The sequence below is a fragment of the Ammospiza nelsoni genome, chromosome 13 (assembly GCF_027579445.1).
Source record: "Ammospiza nelsoni isolate bAmmNel1 chromosome 13, bAmmNel1.pri, whole genome shotgun sequence".
Lineage (NCBI taxonomy): Eukaryota > Metazoa > Chordata > Aves > Passeriformes > Passerellidae > Ammospiza > Ammospiza nelsoni.
The window spans coordinates 13,570,806-13,588,944 of NC_080645.1; the positions used below are offsets into that span (position 1 = coordinate 13,570,806).

The 18,139-nt window shown below is 46.4% G+C and overlaps 1 protein-coding gene across 1 annotated transcript in view; it reads left to right on the forward strand.

Moving 5' to 3' along the window:
* NECAB2 (N-terminal EF-hand calcium binding protein 2) overlaps window positions 1-18,139 on the forward strand; it is a 70,397-nt gene that overhangs the window by 21,412 nt on the left and 30,846 nt on the right. Inside the window, exon 3 of the mRNA XM_059481540.1 lies at window positions 14,749-14,857. Coding sequence (XP_059337523.1) covers window positions 14,749-14,857 — 109 coding nt within the window. The remainder of the gene's footprint in view (window positions 1-14,748; window positions 14,858-18,139) is intronic.

Consider the following 18,139-nt stretch of genomic DNA (forward strand, 5'->3'; position numbering starts at 1 on the left):
CCTCACCAGCCCCACTGGGTTTGCAAGGACTCTTTTGTTTCTTATCTCCTATGTCCTCTGTTTTTGTGTTTCACCCACAGCTTTGTGCACTGAACCAGACCCGAAATCCAGCCTGTGCTAACAGTTTGGGAAGGCAGGAAATTTTAGAAATTAAGAGCCCGAAGAGAGCTGTGCTCCTCCAAGGCTGTGAGGATGCTTCTCTGCTCTCTGGAAAGCTTTTTCATGGCAGGTTTGGCACTGACATGTGAGCTGGTAGTGCTGGGAGACAGAAAACCTCTCTGCAAACTGCTGCTTTGATGCAGCTCTCAGATGAGCCTTCTCCTGCACCAGGATGCTTCCTTCTTCAAATGGGCCCAATCTGTGCTAATAAATCACCTCCTCCACACGAGGAGAGTTTGATCAAACATCACAGGAGATGTCATCAAGGGCTAAACCTACCATTTTCTATTCCATTACCTAAAGCTCATAATGCTCAGTGTATCAAAGGGGAACAGATTTCCCTCAAGTGTTTCTATTGCCAAGCCAGGCAACCCACAGTGAGCTGTCCATGTGCAGAGTGGCTACTGAGTTTTCTTTCTTGGTGGCTGGGTTATCTTTACTCCTGCTGTAGTATTCTGTAGTGCCTCTGTACTCCTGAGCAGAACAGGGCAGGGCTGTGTTCCCAGCTTAGGGCTCCTCAGCTTTGGGGGAAGAAAACAGTGTTAGCAATTTGGATTTCCTATGAGTGTCTTGTGCAGCATTTCCTGGCATGGCACTTCTGTGAATCTAGGTGCTCTTGGGTTCTGGTGGGAGGGTTTTTGGTGTTGTTTCTTTTTTAAAAAACTATAAAGGATTCCAGCGATTTTCTTACCAGAGCCTGGGACAGCAGAACAGAGCTCATTTGAGTGTGGTTTATCTTGGAAACTGGTAAGAATCACCCTAAGGGCTGGAGGCCCTGAGTGCCACTGCTCTCCTGTGTAAATTCAGTTCTGCCAAAAGCAGAAGGGTCATGCTTCACCCTTGTGTCAGACAGCTTTTGTGTCCTGGCTTTCATGGGCCACATCCCCTTTTTCTCCTCCTTCCCAGCTGATTTCTCACATCCAGCACTTCCCCCCTCTGTGACAGTGTTCACAGGGGTCTTAGGATGAGGGAAGATATGAGGATCTGACTCCATGTTTCAGAAGGCTGGATTTATTATTTTATGATATATATTATATTAAAACTATACTAAAAGAATAGAAGAAAGGATTTCATCAGAAGGCTAGCTAAGAATAGAAAAAGAAAGAATGAATAACAAAGGCTCATGTCTTGGGAGCCAGCTGACTGTGATTGGCCATTAATTACAAACAACCACCTGAGACCAATCACAGATGCACCTGTTGCATTCCACAGCAGCAGATAACCATTGTTTGCATTTTGTTCCTGAGGCTTCTCAGCTTCTCAGGAGGAAAAATCCTAAGGAAAGGGTTTTTCAGAAAATATCATGGCTACACACCCTTCTGCTCTCCTGCCCTCACCTTTGGGCTCTGTAAGACCTTAAAGAGAAGAGAAGAGCTGAGAGCAGAGTCCCTGTGCAGAGGCTGCTGTTCTTCTGGGTTTCAGCATGCCAGTGTGGGCAGAGCTGCTCTGTGCTCCCCACTCAAACCCACCTTACACCTGGGTGATGCCCTGGGGAAGTTCTGCACCACAAGGTTCTGCAGAAGGCTCTGGAAGCCTCTCCCTGCCCTGCCCATGGGCCTCTCCCTGGGATCTGTGTGATCCAGGCTCTCAGCAGGGCTGGGAAGGGCTGTGTGCTGCTCCAGGCCTCATGGCTGCAGCAGATGCTGCTGAGGTGGTGTGGAAAATTGTGAATTCAGCAAACACTAAGTAGCACACAGCATTAAAAATTCATAAAGACTCCTCTGAAACACGGTCTCCCAAAGAAGCATTTTGATAAGCTGCAGCAGGGCTGGGTGAGTGAGCAGGGAGACCCTTCCCCAGCACTGTGCTAGGAAACAGTCCCATGCACAGCTCACCCCAGTGGTTTGAGCATTTATGGTTCTCAATTTTCAATGAAAAACTGCAGCAGAGAGGTTTTTTCCCTCTTCCTTTCCTATTTAGGAACTCAGTGACCTGTTCAGGTTTGCTGTGGAAAAGTAAAAACTTGAGAGGCTGTTGTCAGTGTTCAGGGGAAGATATAAGGATTAAACTGAAACAAAACTTGAAATACTTTAGGTCTGGGATTTTCAAATGTTCCTTTGAAAGTTTTCTTTAAGAAGAAAAGCCAGATGACCTCATTTTTCCCTGGGGAAAAAAAAAAAAAAAAGAAACAAAAAAACCAAACAAACTTGTAGGCATTTTTCCAATGACTTTGTCCTTCAGATACCCTTTTTTTTTTTTTTTTCTCATCTTGGCTTTAGCCAGAGTAAAACAGGCTGGGCTGGATCACGGAATGCCCGGGCAGGGCTGGGATGCTGAGCACAGGAGGAGCTGGGAGGAGATGCTGAGAGGGGCAGGGGCCAGGGGGGCATCACGACAGGGATCTTGGGCTGGCACACAAGTTTCCCTCTGCCTTTTGAGCTGGCACCAGGGGTTTTGGCAGCCTGTGCAGCCCAGGCAGGGCAGAGCCCGGCAGAGGCAGAGGGGGATGCTCAGGTGCCCGTGGGGATGCTCAGCTGCCCGTGGGGATGCTCAGCTGCCCGTGGGGATGCTCAGGTGCCCGTGGGGATGCTCACCTCTTGGTGCCAGCCCTGACCTACTTGTGAAAGCCGTGCCGTGGTCGGGGGAGGTTCTGCCGGGCAGCTGCAGTGATTCTTTTTACTATTGTTTCCATCATTTGTTTAATTTGTGGTTTTTCATTTGTACTTTAGTCTCTGCTACGTGGGTCATTGCAGAAGAGGCAGCAAAACACCTTATCTTTCTTCTCCCTTAACCAAAAACCTAGATAAGAGTTCCGGAGGTTTAATAACCTACTTTTGAAATTAACAAACTGCAAAAAATAAACAGAGAAGATATTCATGCTACAGCTTTGTTAAAAGTAGAAATCTGTGATTAAAGAGGTGCTAGTTGAATTTGCTGGAACAGAAAAACGTATTTAGGTTTTGTTTTTTCTTTGCAAGCTTTTCAGAGCAGATGTGCCTTCCCTGCAGGACTGCTCTGTTCTGTGCTGCTCAGAGGCTTTGCTGGATGAAAGAGTGTACAAGACATCTGCATTGTTTGCCTTAGAGAAGTTAAATATCCCTGACAGGGCTGAGACACCCATCCCGCCCTGGACAAATAGCTGGAGACACTGAGCAGAGGGCTTACATTTCCAATGTGAAAATAAATGGGAAATGCAGAAGCTTATTGAGTGGAAGCATAAAAATAAGGACAGCTGTGGTGGATTGAGTGAGGCTTGGCTGCTGTCCCCCTGCAGCCGTGGGGAGCCAGGACAGACAGACCATGCTGGAGACCTGCAAGGACACCCCATGGGGAGGGACCCCTTTGGCTCTCACTTGTACTGAAGCAGAGACTACCCAAAAAAAAAAATTATCTTTTGGCAAAGGGGTTTCTCAGAGAGGGACCATCAAACATGAGCAGTTGTTTTGTTTAGAGCCTGGAACTTTTTTCAACGGGGATTTTGAGATCATCAAGTTTCAAGAAATGCAGCATTAGTGTTGCAGGAGGTCAGTGTTGTTGGGTTCCACCTGGACTTCACAGTTCAGGAATTAACATGAGAAACAAGTAATTAATGGTGCAGAGTCTGCATTTGATATTCAAGCACCAGTTGAGCCCTGGCACGGGGAGCTGGATGTCCTGTGTGCTGCGGATGATAGAGGAGTCAGGAAATTTCTTCTGCCTTCTGAGAATGCAAATGAGGAATCTGCTTTTCGTGATAGCTTAATTTGCTGTCTTCATCTCTGCACAGCTTGTTAGCTGAATGGAAAACTGTTGATGCTGCCAATGCAATCTGGATATTGTTTCATGGGACTGCAGAAAGAGATGAGTTTGTAGCTCTCTAATCTGCAGCAATTTGCTGCTAATTTGTCAACAGTCAACAGCTCCAGTGGCCACCACATGGAAACAGCCCTGCTGCCACTGCCTGCCTCTGGTGGGTGTTGGTGGAAGTTCACTCAGAGCACTGCTTCTCATCATCCACTGCTTCCCATCACTGCTTCTCATCCTTCTCATCCACTGCTTCTCATCCACTGCATCCCATGCACTGCAAGGCTTTACTATGCACAGATAATGCTTATTTTACAAGGGGGAAACATGGGAACTGTTGCAGTGAAAGAACCCAGGTGAGTTTTCAGACTTGCCCACAGCTCATTCCTGACACGCCACCATCACACAGGGACCCAGCACAGTCACTGCACCCTGGGCACTGCTTTTGGCTGTTGTACTGAATCCTTCAGGTAGGTTGAAATGCATCTTCTGCTGTCAGAGATCAGGAAACCAAACCAGGTGTTACTGTTTTACCTGCAGCAATTCCCTTAGATGAACACTGTGCTTCCCTGGGTAATGAAAGCACAGTTGAAATGCTCCCCATGGCTCCTGTCCAGGCTGTCCCTGGGAGAGGCTGCTGCTGTTGTGGTGTGATCCCCAGCAGCAGCTCAAGGGGAGCTGGTGGCAGTGATCCCCAGGAGCAGCTCAAAGGGAATTGCCAGCAGTGATCTCTCACAGAGCAGCCTCTGGCAGCATCCCCAGGCTGTGCCCTGATCCATCGTGGTGCTGCAAGCCAGCCAAGAGCAGCCTCAGCCCCAGGGAGGCTCTGCCCCTGCCATGCCCTGGCCACACCAGGACCACACTGCTGAGAGGCCACACCAAGAATTTCCATAAGTTTTTCCTCTTTTGCCTCTTCCTCATTTTGAAGCTGGCTGCTGGGTATAATGAGCTGGAAATAGTGCAAACCCTGCCTTGGCTCTCTGAAATATTCAACTATCTGCAGGTTAAAAAAGCAAGCAGGAAGGCTGGTTAATGAGGAGCAGAGGGGAATTGGGGCTGTTTGGGGCTTGGAAAGCCTTTTTTTGAGCTTTCCAAGAAATCTGGATTTAATAGGCTGTTGCAGAGCTGGAGTGCACTGGAGTTGGGAGTGTTGGCTTCTGCTTCGCCTTGATTGAAACTTCCTGATCTATCATCTCAGATTTACTTTTCCTTTTGAAGTTTCTGACAAATTTTAATGATAAAGTTTGGAAACTTTGGAGCTGGCAGTCTGCCTGGAGCTGATAGTGCAGAAATGTTTCAGCCAGCCCATTCCCACTCAGGCACAGCACAGAACTATATTGCCTTTCTAAATCTGGGATCTGAGCTGTCGCCAACCAGAAGTGGGGACATTAATTTGGCAGGGGACAGTGTGAGAGCCCTCTATAGGTTCCAGGGGGTTCTAAGAATGCATGAGGTTACTGTCACTAAGTAATGGTGTTCCCTCATATCTGAAGATGAAGCACCTGCTGTCTAAAATTTTCTTCTTTCCCTCTCTCCTGTTTGCCATGGCCATGCATCCCCTGCTGCTCTTCCAGGACTCAGAGCTCTCTGTGAGCCCCCTGCTCTGGGTTTGCTGCTGTCAGAGCACTGAGCTGTTCCTTGAACCCAGTGGGGCACACAGAACATCCAACCTCTGCTCCAGCAGCAGAGCAGCTGTGCCCTTGCTGGGGCTGTTCCAGCGATTTCCTGAGAACATCACTTGTACTCTGCTGGTCTGTCGGGGTGCAGGAGGGAACTGCAGCTTCAGGGACTGATTTACAGCAAAATGAAGCTTTTGGCTGCCCACCTGGAGATGGAAATAAAGTAAATCAGAGAATCATAGAATAGTTTGGGCTGGCAGGTACGTAAAATTCTAGAACCATCTAGTTCCAATCCCTGGCATGGGCAGGGATGCCTTCCACTGGACCAGGCTACTCAAAGCCTTGCACTGAACACTTCCAGGGATGGGGAGTGACCTGATAAGCTTCAGAAGTGCTATTTTGACTTGTCCCTACAGAGAAACCCAGGTTTCCCTCCTGGCTGCTGAGGGCCAGGCTCTGGTGTGTGTGTGTGACCTGTGCTCAGCCAGCCTGGGCAGAGGGGACCCTGAAGGTGTTACCCAGGGTAGATTCTCAGAGGGTATGGTTCACCATATCTTTTTCTTCAGATATGGTGAAGGTGTCTTGGAGTTCAGACAGGCAGGAGCTCCCTCAGATCCCATATTATTCCTGTAGGAGACCTGAAGGGGAGCACAGCAGGGGCTGCAGTGATTTTACATCTCTGCCCATCATCCCAGGACTTCTCCCTCCCAGCAGAAATCTCCCCAGTGGGAAGCACCTGGAGGATCACCATGCATGGCAGGAGTAAGAGCCTTGCAGCAGCTTGAAACCATGCACAGCTTTTGATGTGACAGTGGGGAACTGCAAAGGGGTCTCCCAAATAAACCCCTTGCTCTGCTTTGATGTGGCAGGGCTCAGGAGCAGAGTTAAATTTCTCTCTGTGATTCCCAGGCCACCTCAATTCTGCACACAAAGAAATGCTTAACCTTGCAGGGAGTTATGTATCACACTGCAGTTTGCTGATGCATGAAAATTAACTATTTTTTGCATAGGAAAATAGCAGCTATGCTATTTAATAATTTAGTATAAGTATCCAAATATCAGTTTTTCCTCCTACTATTTATTTTATTGCATTTTTCCTTGTCTGTAGTAATTCTTGTCCAGAATAGTTATTTTTAGGGCACTGCAGGAGATAAGTTCTGCTGTCTTTTAGCAAGGTCTTCCTGTAAGGATTTTGCCTTAAATGCAAGGAAGAACTTTTGAAGTCAGGATTTACTGCTCTGGGATGGTTGAAGCACAGAATGATCTCATATTAACAACAAGCTGTGCTGTCTTTGTGTTTCATTTCCACTCTAGATCACATATTTAGAGAGGCTGCTAGTGGCTCATGGGCTTTGACCGGGGTTTGGTAGAGGAAAGTTTGCTGATGTTGTTTAAATCACAGAATGGTCAAGGTTGGCGAAGCCCTCTAAGATCATGGAGTGCCCTTGGAGTCTCTCACTGTCCCGAGTGCCACATCTAAAGCCTTAAATGCCTTCACAGATGGTGATCCCACCACTTTCCTGGGCAGTCTGTTCCAATGCTTGACCACCCTTTTAGTAAAGAAATTTTTCCTAATATCAAATCTGTGCACAGTGTTTCAGGAAGGTCACTGAAGAAAGGGTCTGCAGCAAGGCTGCCTGCCTGGCAAAACCCAGAAATTTTGGGGATCAAGTGGTAGAGATCAAAGGATGATAATGTTGCAACCACTTCTCTCTGCACAATCTCCTCTAAAACAGAAATTCAGATTTTGTATAGCTGAGTCTGCAATGTCACATGTTACACCTAAGGGTTCAAATATAAAAAGAAGGTGGGACCTGTGGGGAGGGGAGACACTGGAGGCACTTTAATGGAGAAGGAAGTAAATGTTCAGTAAATGTTCAGTAGATGTTCAGTAGATGTTCAGGATGACAGAGAGGGGATGAGGCTGAGTAGCAATGGAGAGAGCAGGGCAGGTGTTTGGATATGTGGAGAACCAAAGCCTTTGGGAGGGATAATGAGGCAGTTTGGGTCAGGAGCTGCAGGCTCTGCACAGGAACCTCCTGCTTTGCTGTGCCCTGTGGCCTGAGCTCACAGGGCAGAGCCTTCACATGAGTAAATAAATCAAAGGTGCTAAAAAGCGATGGTTGTTCAAAGTCAGTCATCCATTTAATAGCACCCAATATAAAAGGCAGTCTCAGGTCAACTAAGATGAAAAACAACTGAGAGGCAGCAGCAGTTGTGTGTCTGGAGCTGAGCTGGGTCTGCTGGTGGCTGCAGCAGCCTGGAAACAGAGATCTCCTGATGGGGGAGAGTGAAGGAACAGAGGTGAAGGGATGTCCCCAATCCCTTCATCAGCCACTAGAGCAGCAGTGTGTTATCAGCATTACTCTCATACTAAATCCAAAGTGCAGCACTGTACCAGCTCCTAGGAAGAAAATCAATTCTATCCTAACCAAAACCAGGACACTCCATTATTTATTTATTTATTTATTCTCTAATACTGTTTATTTATGGTCCATAGCCCAGAGGTCTGCTTTGTGCTATGACACTTGGTGCCCAGCCATCTCTTGGCTGCCTGGGCTGGAGCCCAAGGCACCCATGGAGAATTCACCTGTTGCCTCTCAAAATGAGTTCTCTGCCAGGTGGTTGCTCCCTGCAAGCTCTGCTTTCCTGGTCTGAGTGTTTCCCCCTGTTCTGCCCCAAGCCAGACCAATGTTCATGCACACAGGGTCCCACACAGGGCTCAGATCCCCTGCAGCCCCCAGCCATTGCACAGAGCACAAGGAGGGGCTGACTCTGCTTTCCTTGTGCTGCTGCAGGTGTGAAACAAATGCACTGAAATCAGCTGTTGACATTGCTTTTCTTTTTAAACTGAGAGCAAATAACCTGGATAGTGAAAGGAAAACTGAAGCACGTTACCTCCTGTTTTCTGGAGGGAAATGGTGGCTGGAGAAAGCTCTGTGTGTTACAGGCATTTCTGTCTGAATCCTCCTCTGTTTGGGTGATTTTTGCTATAACCTCTATTAAGCAGCAATTACATTGAACCTAGCCAGGCTATTTACACCCTGGGGAAGCCTAATTCCAGCACTAAATTTATAAACAACCTGGAATTTCTGTGGAAGGCATTCCTAGATACCTGTGATCAAAAGTCCAATATAATGGGTGAGCACAGAAACCACTACCCCCCTCACACACACATTTAAATCAGGTCATTACAGCAGGCTGAGAATTATGTGGGAAATAAGTAGAGTCTTCACAAAAGATAGTGAGAGAAAATGTGTTAGATCAGTCAGTCCTGCCTGTCTCCCTACCTACAGCTTACATTTGATAACTATCTATAGCTGCCATTAAAAATAATTTCAAAATTACTTCTAACTCCAGGATGACAAAAGGCTTGATTTCATGATAAAAGCTGAGCAGCTTGGGGAAAATACTGGCATGCTAATGGACACTGCTTAATGCCCAGGCAATTTCTGATGGGAATGAGGTGCAGTTTTCTGACTACAATGGAAATGCCATTTTTCTCCAGTCCAAGTCCCACAGGGAAGATTCCCAGGCATTGTCTGTTTGGTGCATGCAGCATTACCCACCACCCTAGACAAGAACCAGGCTTTAAGTCATTCCTCAATATCTTATACTGACTGATGTGGTAATTTTGAAATGAAAGTCACTTTCCCCCTATTTTAATGGAAATGAAAAGGCTAATCCAGTCACAAAAAAGGATTCTCAGTCCTTCTATCAAGTGCTATTCCCAGATTTTGGGTATGTCCCAATTTCAGTTTTACCACAAAACTTCATCCTATGCTGCAGAGAAGAAAGGAGAAGTGCAAAATTGGCTAAATATTGTGTTTGATGAAGACAAAAGTTGGCCAAATTCCCAAAGTAGAGATGATCTTCGTTCCTGGAATGAATGACTGGGGAGGGGCCCTGGCTGACTCCTTAAGGGATGGATGTTCTTTCATTTGCTTTGTGCGCCTGATGTTCCCCCAAGGCCTCATCCAGGCCCAGGAAGGAAAGATATTCTGGGAAGATAAAACCCCCAGAGGTTTCCATGAGCTGATGGCACAGAGGGGATGCTGGAGCTGGAGCTGCTGGGGTAGCTTTGGGGTGAGTGCCCAGCCTGCCCCAAACGGGGGCACTGCCACGGGACCTGCCCTGGGTCACATGGAAAACAGCACCCCAAAACTGTGCTCATGGCAGGAAGGCAAAGGAGGGGGTCATGCCCAGCACATAGCAAAGCTTTTATCAAGTGTTTTTCAATGAGTTGAACCACAGGTCCTGAAGTTCAATCCCTGGCTTTGTGTGTGAAATTTTCTTCTTCTGTGCCAGCCTTTGCACCCCTGTGCCAGCATTGCCCAGCAGGACCCTCCAGCATTCCCAGCTGGCATTAGGAATGCACAGGAGTGCTTCATACAGATTATTCACTACATTGGAAACACCAATATCTCTCTCAGGTTTTCTGCTTGGTGTGGCAATGACCCTTGTGCAAACAGCTGTGCTGGGCATTAGTTAAGTTTCAAAATTATGGAGCCGTTCCGTAAATTTCTTTCACTAGAAAATTACTGTAATTGCAGTAATTTCCTTGTAGTGATGTGTGCTACATCTCATTAGCAAAGGCACTGTCAGGGGCTGTGCTCCAGTGCCCATGGCCCTGTTCTTGTGCAGAGCCACCCAAAGGTGGGCTGTGCTGGCTCTGCAGCCTCACCGGGGCAATCTGGGGGTGAATCTCCAGCCCTGGGGTGAATCTCCAGCTCTGGGGTGAATCTCCAGCCCTGCTCCCAGCTGAGGGCCACTGCCCCAGCACAGCACTGGGAGGCTGCAACTGAGGTGGGTAGATTTGGGTTTTTTGCCTGGGTCAGTGGTGAGGAGCTGCAGATGATTTTTGGAGCGGGCTGGGTGATGCACAGCCCTTCTGTGCCCAGTGGAAAGGTTCAGATCAGACCTGTGGGGCTGGAGGTCATTTTCCCCAACAGCCCAGGATGGAAAGCTCAAGCCCATATTCTCTTTTGCTTAAATGAAGTCTCTCCTCCTGGCTTCTGAGGGGGCTGGATGGAAGGTGCAGGGAAGCCACTCCCTGTTCTTGCTGGCTCATGTATCTGCACATGCATACCCCCAGGAAATAAGGAAAAATAGTTCTCATTTTTATGCACAGGCCCCACTAAAATCCAATTTGCTTACCCAGAGCTGCTGGGCGCTTGCAAGTAAGTGGAGCTTAGAGCATTTTAGAGCTCACAGAGCAATAAAAGTAAATAATGAAGAACAGTCATAATAATAGCTGGAAAATATATTCATAATATATCTGGAAAATATATGAGCAGTCTCAGTTTTCATGTAATTGAAAACATATTTAGCAAGCTCAGGCTCAGAACTGTGACCTTGTTTTGTAGCTGCTTTAAGCCATTTGTACCGCTGAATGAATTTCCAGAAACTCAGCCACCAGATTTCCTATACTTTGGACGATTTATGATCTCAGTTTGATTTTTCCCTGGGCTGTGTTAGCGAGTGAGAACAGCTTGATTGTGTGAGTTAGAAGGTATAAAAGCCACTTCTGGACTCCTCACATTTTCATGATGGCAAATGGAGATATAATAACATCCCACTTGGGGCTTTCTGATGCTCTCTCCCATGTCCTTCCCTCTTCAGTCAGTTCTAACTTTGATAACTCTGTTGGGCTGGTAATTTGCTTTGGTCTTTGCCTGTGATTGAATTATTTTGAAAAGCTAGGGGAAAATGAAGATTGCACTCTCAGGATGGAACGATGGCAGGATAGCTGTGGCCTGATGATCTCTTTTCTCAGCCCATCAGTGTGAGGGAGGCAATTTCTAATTAGTGGCACTTGTCCTTGCTGCCAGCTGGGTGTTACCCTCAAGTGCTGGGTGTAAAGGGGAGGGAGGGAGCCACTGGAAATAGGTTGTCTGCCTTTAGTATGGCTGCCCAGATAAAAAAGTCACAAATACTTGTGTAGATCTAGATCTCTAGATTTTAAGATCTTTATGATCTAGATGTCTTTGAGAGATCTAGATTATCTAGATCTACACAAGTATTTGTGACTCTTTTTTTTTTTTTGTGATTTTTTTTCTCTCTTTGAGAGATCTAGATCTTAAAAATTATGGAAACTTTATTTGGTTTAGTAAGATGTGGTAAAAAATCTCATTTTTCCCCTTATGCTTCCTGTCAGGAGCAGCTCCCAAGGGCTGAGAGATCCCAGAGCAGCTCTCCAAGGCAGGGAGGGGGTGAGCCTGAACCAACTGAGGCTCTGCCTGTCCCTGTGGAGAATTTGCACCTCTTGAACCCAGCAGTGTTCTGCAAAAAGCTGCTTTCTGGAAGTCTTATCCATTCCCTGCTGAGTGCAGACTCTTGTGCTGCAGGAGAAGCTGGGCCTGTCCTGATAAGGCTCCTCCTGCCCCATCAGCTCTCCCTTGTCACAGCAGCCGCCAGCCAGGGGACCTGGTGCTGCTGCCATTGTGGCCAATCCTCCTCAGCAGGGGCTTTTCAACAGTTTAATCTGAGCTGGCAGATCCCAGCCCCTCTCTGCTGCTGCCTCCTATCACCCTGAGGTTCCCTGAAGGCATCTTGGCCTGCTGGGCTCCAGAAACCCAGGCTCTCAGGCTGCTCCCCAATTGTAGATATGCAGCTCAAGGATTATCTCCTTACTCGGAAAGAGTTTTGCTTTGTGTGCTGGCAGACAAGGATTCCAGTTTACATTAAATAACCATCAGCTTTGAGCTGACTGGTGCTTGGTGCTGGTGGCTGGGGGGAGATGAAAGTCCTGAGCGCTGCTTGCAAATAAAATTGGTACTTTTATTCAAATTCTGTGGGGTAAGAATGCTTTTATTCAAGCAGTGCTGTGGGGTCTCCAGACATTAAAATTTAAATAAAACTCACTGTCACCTCCTTCTTCCTCTAGATCCTTACATCACTCTGTTTTTCCATTACTTCAGGCTGTTAAATGCCAACAGAAATTCAGTGCAGGTTGATTTCCAGTGCTCTGACCTGTCATGGTACTTGGTGTCTGTCTACCTGTTCTCTCTGGACACTCTGAGATAGGAGTCAGAGCAGTGTTTTGGCACAGATTTCAAGAACAGATATTTCAGAGGCTGCAGCAAAAATGCATCCTGGAGCACTTTACTAAAAAAAAAATAAATTATATCAAAACCCCAGAGCAAAACAAATCAAGCAAGAGTAAAATGCAAGACAGAAGTTATAAGATATAAACTAGATAAAGGGTGTGGATTTTTTTTGCCTTAAACTTAGCAACACCTTTGTGTTTTTCAGAGTTAAGCAAACTGTAAATTCAGATCAAAGTACTCTCCTGGAAAAAAAATCCACTCCACTTTACAGTTTCTCTTTCCCAGGAACTTGGTTTATGTGACTTTCCTGGGAATTTATTTCTGCTGCCCCGCGTGTGGAAGGACAGTTTGAAGGTGAACAAGCACTGATTTATGGTTTACAATAAAGTGTTCTATATATAAAGAATTGTTTAGCCCTTGTGGGATAGCAAAGCTGTCATCCTTTTGATCCTGGTGCTTGAAGATGTGCATTCATCGCCAGGGAGGATCAGAAGAAGCCAAACCTTGATCTTAGCCAGGATCCTGCACAAATGGGAGCACTGGGGGGGAAAAGCTCCTTGTGCAGGGGTGCAGGGTGGAGATGGGAGCTGTGGATGGGGCTCCTGCCTGGACAAAGCCTTTTTGTCTCCTCCAGGACAGGGAGGCAGCACAGGGTGACCCTCCAGGTGACACTGGGGGATGCTCCAAGCAATAGGCTCTTGCTGAAGTGCAGGTGCTTTAGTGTTCTCAAAACCAAAATAAAGCAGATTTAGGACCACTCCCTGAGCTGTGCATTGCAGATCTGCACCCTGCCTGCTGCAAAAAGGTCACATTTTGGGGAGGGAATGGGGAAAACAATAAAGGCAGCTGGACCCTGCCTGCAGCCATTGTGGTGCTCTGGAAATGGTGCCCTCCTCACCCAGTGCTGCTGCAGACTGCTCTCCTGCTGTGTTCCTTCCATAATTGCCAATTAAATGGGCATCTGAGACTCAGTTTATCACTGCTCTAAATTTGTCTGTGCCAGGCAAGGGAAACTGGGTTAGCATTTGGCAGTGCAGGTATGTTTTAGGAGCAGCAGCCTTACTTTGGGGAAGAAATATTGATGTGTATGTGAGGAGTTGGATAATTTTTTTCCTCTAGCATCATTTCCTGAAAAAGAAACAGCAGGGTTTATTATTGATTTGATTAAATAATAAATGATACATTCTCCTACCACAAAGTAGGCAGCATTTCAAGCCTGTGACTCTTCTGTGGGTATGAATGGAAAGACCTTAAATAATATTTGACTTGGGGTAGTTATTCCCCCCAAGCACTGCTGCACAGCAGAGTGTGGTGTCAGCAGCTTGGACAAGAAATGATAAATTAGAGTTTCTTTAAAGTTTCTTTTGTCTCTCTCCTGTTGCTTTATTGCTGAGCTTCACAGGAGCTTTCTCACAGGAGCAGCTTTCTCTGTTCCTGTCCACAGAGCACAGGCAAGGCTCCAGATTTGTCAGCTAACTGTAATCCTTTGTCACCTTATCAGCCAAACTTGTGAGAGTCCTTCTTTTAGCCCCTTGTACATGAATTTGATAATTTCTTTTTCCTCTTGGTCATTTAAGGAGTCCATGGTGGCCCCAGTATTAGATGAACACTGGGAGCAATGTATAAAATAACAGAGAAAGTCTGTGGCCAGATTTCCACATCAGTGAAACAGCTTCCATTTAACATTTCTGCCCAGAGCAGGGACATGGACTGTGCTGGAGAGGATGCAGAGATGGCAAGAGATAATGCTGTAATTCTGTTGTAATTCCAGCCCAGGGTCATTTCCTGTCTGGTAAATATCCCTTAATGACCATCCTGCATCGTTTGAACATAGAGTAGACAAAACACCCCATAATTTTTTAAATGTAATTCAGTGTTAGGATGAAGCTCACCAGTCTTTCCTCTTTGGGTTTGAGACATGCTTTGGGTTAAAAGCCCAATCAGCTGCCAATGGCCACTGCATCCATTCCCAGGAGCATCTTCCTCTGCTCTGGTCCATCATCTTCCTCTGCTCTGGGCCAGCCAGAGCTGCAGATCCCACCCTGAGGCCTGCCAGCCCTGCTTTGACTGAGGGACATTTCTGCAGAAGCACTTGGAGGTCATTTTGGTGTGAAGCTTTAAACCTGTAAATAACTCTTGATTTTCAGCCCTGCCCCCTCCCTTTGCTGTCCCTAATGGTGCTGTGTTGCTGTTTGCAGATGATGGGAAGCTGTCCCTGGAGGAGTTCCAGGCCTTCTTTTCAGATGGGAACCTCAACGAGGAGGAACTTGAGAAGCTCTTTCACACCATTGACTCAGACAACACCAAGTAAGCCCAGGGTGCTGACACCCTCCATTTCACAGTGTTTGGGTCACAGCAGGGTGTGCAGCAGCTCTGCACAGGCTGCAGGAGTGCAGCTTGCTTTGCAAAATTCTGCAAAATCTCCATTTCTGCTTGGTTTGTGTCTTATCCTGACAGCCATCTTGATTTCTTTTGTCCTGGTGGTTTTTCAGGCCGTTTTCTGGCCTTTACAGCATCTGAAACGATGCTTAGTTTAATGTGGGCATTTAAGTACCTCTTCACTTTTTCACTTTATCTAAAAGCTTTGCTGTGCTGTAAAAGGCAGCAGTGTGAACCTCTCTAAGCACAGACCTGTCCTGTCTGTGATCTCTCTGTATCCCCTGCACCTGGACCATGCCTACTTCACTTCCAATCCCAAAAATGCCCTGGAAAGCAGTGATTGTTCTAGCACTTACAGAAACAAACCCCTTTATCTCCAAGGTGAGCAAGTGATTGAAAAATAATAATCTGGTTGATTATAAATCCTTCTGGCAGCAGGGGGATGGAGCTTTGCCCATGTGAGCGGTGCATTTTCTGCCACTCATCCAAAAGATCCAGTGGAAAGCAGTGATTGTGCTGGAGGGTACTGGCACCAAAGCAGCAGCTGTGAAACTCATCAACACAGTACAGGCACTGCTGAAGAATTTCCAAGAGCAAAGTAAATGTGAGGTTTCTCAAAATCATGTCTTTTCAATGTGTGCACTTTCCAAAGTTTTCCAAGGTCAAAAATACCAAAGACCAGCTTGGTATTTACCTTTCCCTGCACCAAAGAAAGTTTAGTGATCTTATTACTCTTATTACTAAGTTTAGTGATCTTATTAGTGATCTTATTACTTTAACTCTCTGGGAATGATCCATCTTTTCTAAATGCCATTCTCCCATAGCTGCTGCCTCCTGCTTTGTGGGTCTGTTTATCCAGCTCCAGGTGATGCTCCCAGATAGGCTCCCAATGGACTCTTGGGTGCCCACCTGCCCCTATTCTGAAATAATTTCTGGCATTGCCTGAGCTTATCAGTGCCCACCTGGCCTTTGGAAGGGTGCAGATGGTTCATGTGCAATCCAGGGCACTTGGGGTGAGTGTGGGGATGTTTCTTTTGGTCTCCTTGAAATGGGAAATTTGATTGCAGCCCGTTTTTGCTTGGGGATTGTAGGGAATTTGCAGCTTCTCTGAGCCTTAGTAAGGGATGACATCTGAACTGGACAGAGAGAAAATGTGCCATTTGTAAATGCCCTGCAGCAGTGCTGCTGGCGAGGAGCCTTGGTGAGGAGCTCCCAAGTGTGACAAGAGCTCCCAGAGTCCAGCAGGGATTGTCCTTGGCCAGGCTGGGGGATGGAGGCATCGATACCTGTTAGGGACTGGAAGGTGCAGAGAGCAGCAGAGCATCTGCTCTGCTTGGCTGGAGGGAAAAGCAACGAGCTGCTCACGCTTCCAAGCCAAACCCTGGCATGAAACTGGCACTTGTTTATTGATTTACAAAGCACAGATATCTACAGCAAATTTATCTAGCTGGGCAAGGAAAATATTTATTTTAAATCTGCAAGAGCTGCCTCAGTCTTCAGAAGACCTATCCAGAGCCAGGCTTCCTTCTGCACAAGTGTTTTTCTCTTTGAACTGGGTAATTTGCTTGATGCAGTCTTGCATCCAGTACAGTCCTTCAAGTGCTCTCCCCTTGCTGTGCCCTGGGTATCTCACAGGGAATGGGTTGGAATGGGTTGGAATGGGTTCTGTGGGAGCCTGGCAGGGGATGCTGCCCCTGAGTGAGAGGAGAGGAGTGGAGCTTTCCTTTTTCCATCACACAGGGGAACGTAGGAACTATATTAACTTGATCTTTCCCAAAGGCTGTGTGAATCACAATTTTTTACTATTTGATAGAAGATTATTTATTTTTAAGTTTTCTGATACTCTGCTTTATCTCCCCATATTTTTAATATAGTCCATTGAATCACAGTTTTTTGCTATTTTATAGAAATTTACTTATTTTTAAGTTTTTTGAAACTCTGCTTTATCTCCCCATTTTTTAAATATTGGCCATTGTGTTTGTTTAGTGTGCAAAGCAAAGTTTGCTATTAAGATTACATTACAGCAAGAGGAGAAAATGAAGAAGATTATGTTCCTGCTGATTATTAGTAATTGCTGCTACCAGCCAATTACAAAATGTTGATTCAATTTCCTGGGGTATTTTTAGCATCAGAGAGCTGCCTTACTGGAGTAGATGAAATGAATGTCTGTACCAGTTTCTTGACTGGGATTATCTGGGGAGACAGTGGAAAAGAGGAAATCTGTGCAGAGGAGAGGGAGGATGAGGTGGGCTGAGGATGAAGGAGCTGTGCTGCTCTGGGTCTGAGGGGCTGTGGCTGGAGGAGTCTGAGCTTCTGTCCCAGAGCCCCCAGTGACAGCAGGGTGCTCTTGGCAGGATGCTGAACTGAAAGGGAGATTCCAGAATAACCCAGCAGCACTAATGAGCTTCTTCCATTCTTCTAGGCTGCCTGGGAAGTGTCTCTGGGGCATTAATGGTGAGGGGTGCTGGGCATGGGCTGCAAACACCCAGCCAGGTTTTATAGCAGGTATCTCCATGCAAGAACTGTGCTGCAGCTCCCATCATCACCAAATAACTCATCTGGCAGCAGGAACGTGCAAAAGGTGTCCCGTGTTCCTCTTGGCATTTTTTGGCAAAATTATATTCATAAACAACAAAAAAGTAGCATTTTTCTCTCTGTTGCTCTCGCTGTCTGCCCTCCTTCTCCCTTCCCAGCTACAGCTGGGAGGCAAGAACAAAACATTTCTGAGTGGTTTTTTACCACTGGTTTTATCTGTTATTTCAGGAGGTTTCAGCAGTGCTCCTTGGGGAGCTGCCTGAAGATTACTGGAGAGATAATGATATGTTACAATTAATACCAAAGCTACTGGAACAGCACAAATAATGTGCCATATATGGACACACATAACTAAATACATACTTTTTGCTTAGTGGTAGAAGTGGGCTTTAGAAAACATTGGATTAATGGTTACCTGGGAAATTCACTTATATTTGCAGAGTTGTCTACACACTTCCTTACTTTTTCTAACAAGATGTACCCATTTTAAATGGAAAAAGTCTTTGCAGGAATGAGATCAAACAAGTTTTAGGGTCACAAATGAACAGCTGAAACCCTTTAAGGGTATTACTGTGATACTGGACAAAGTTTTGTCTGGCTCACAGCTCCCATGTCCTGCCAGCTCCCTGGGCTGGCACCAACTCCCCCTCTGCATCCCCTTGGATGGAGAAAGCA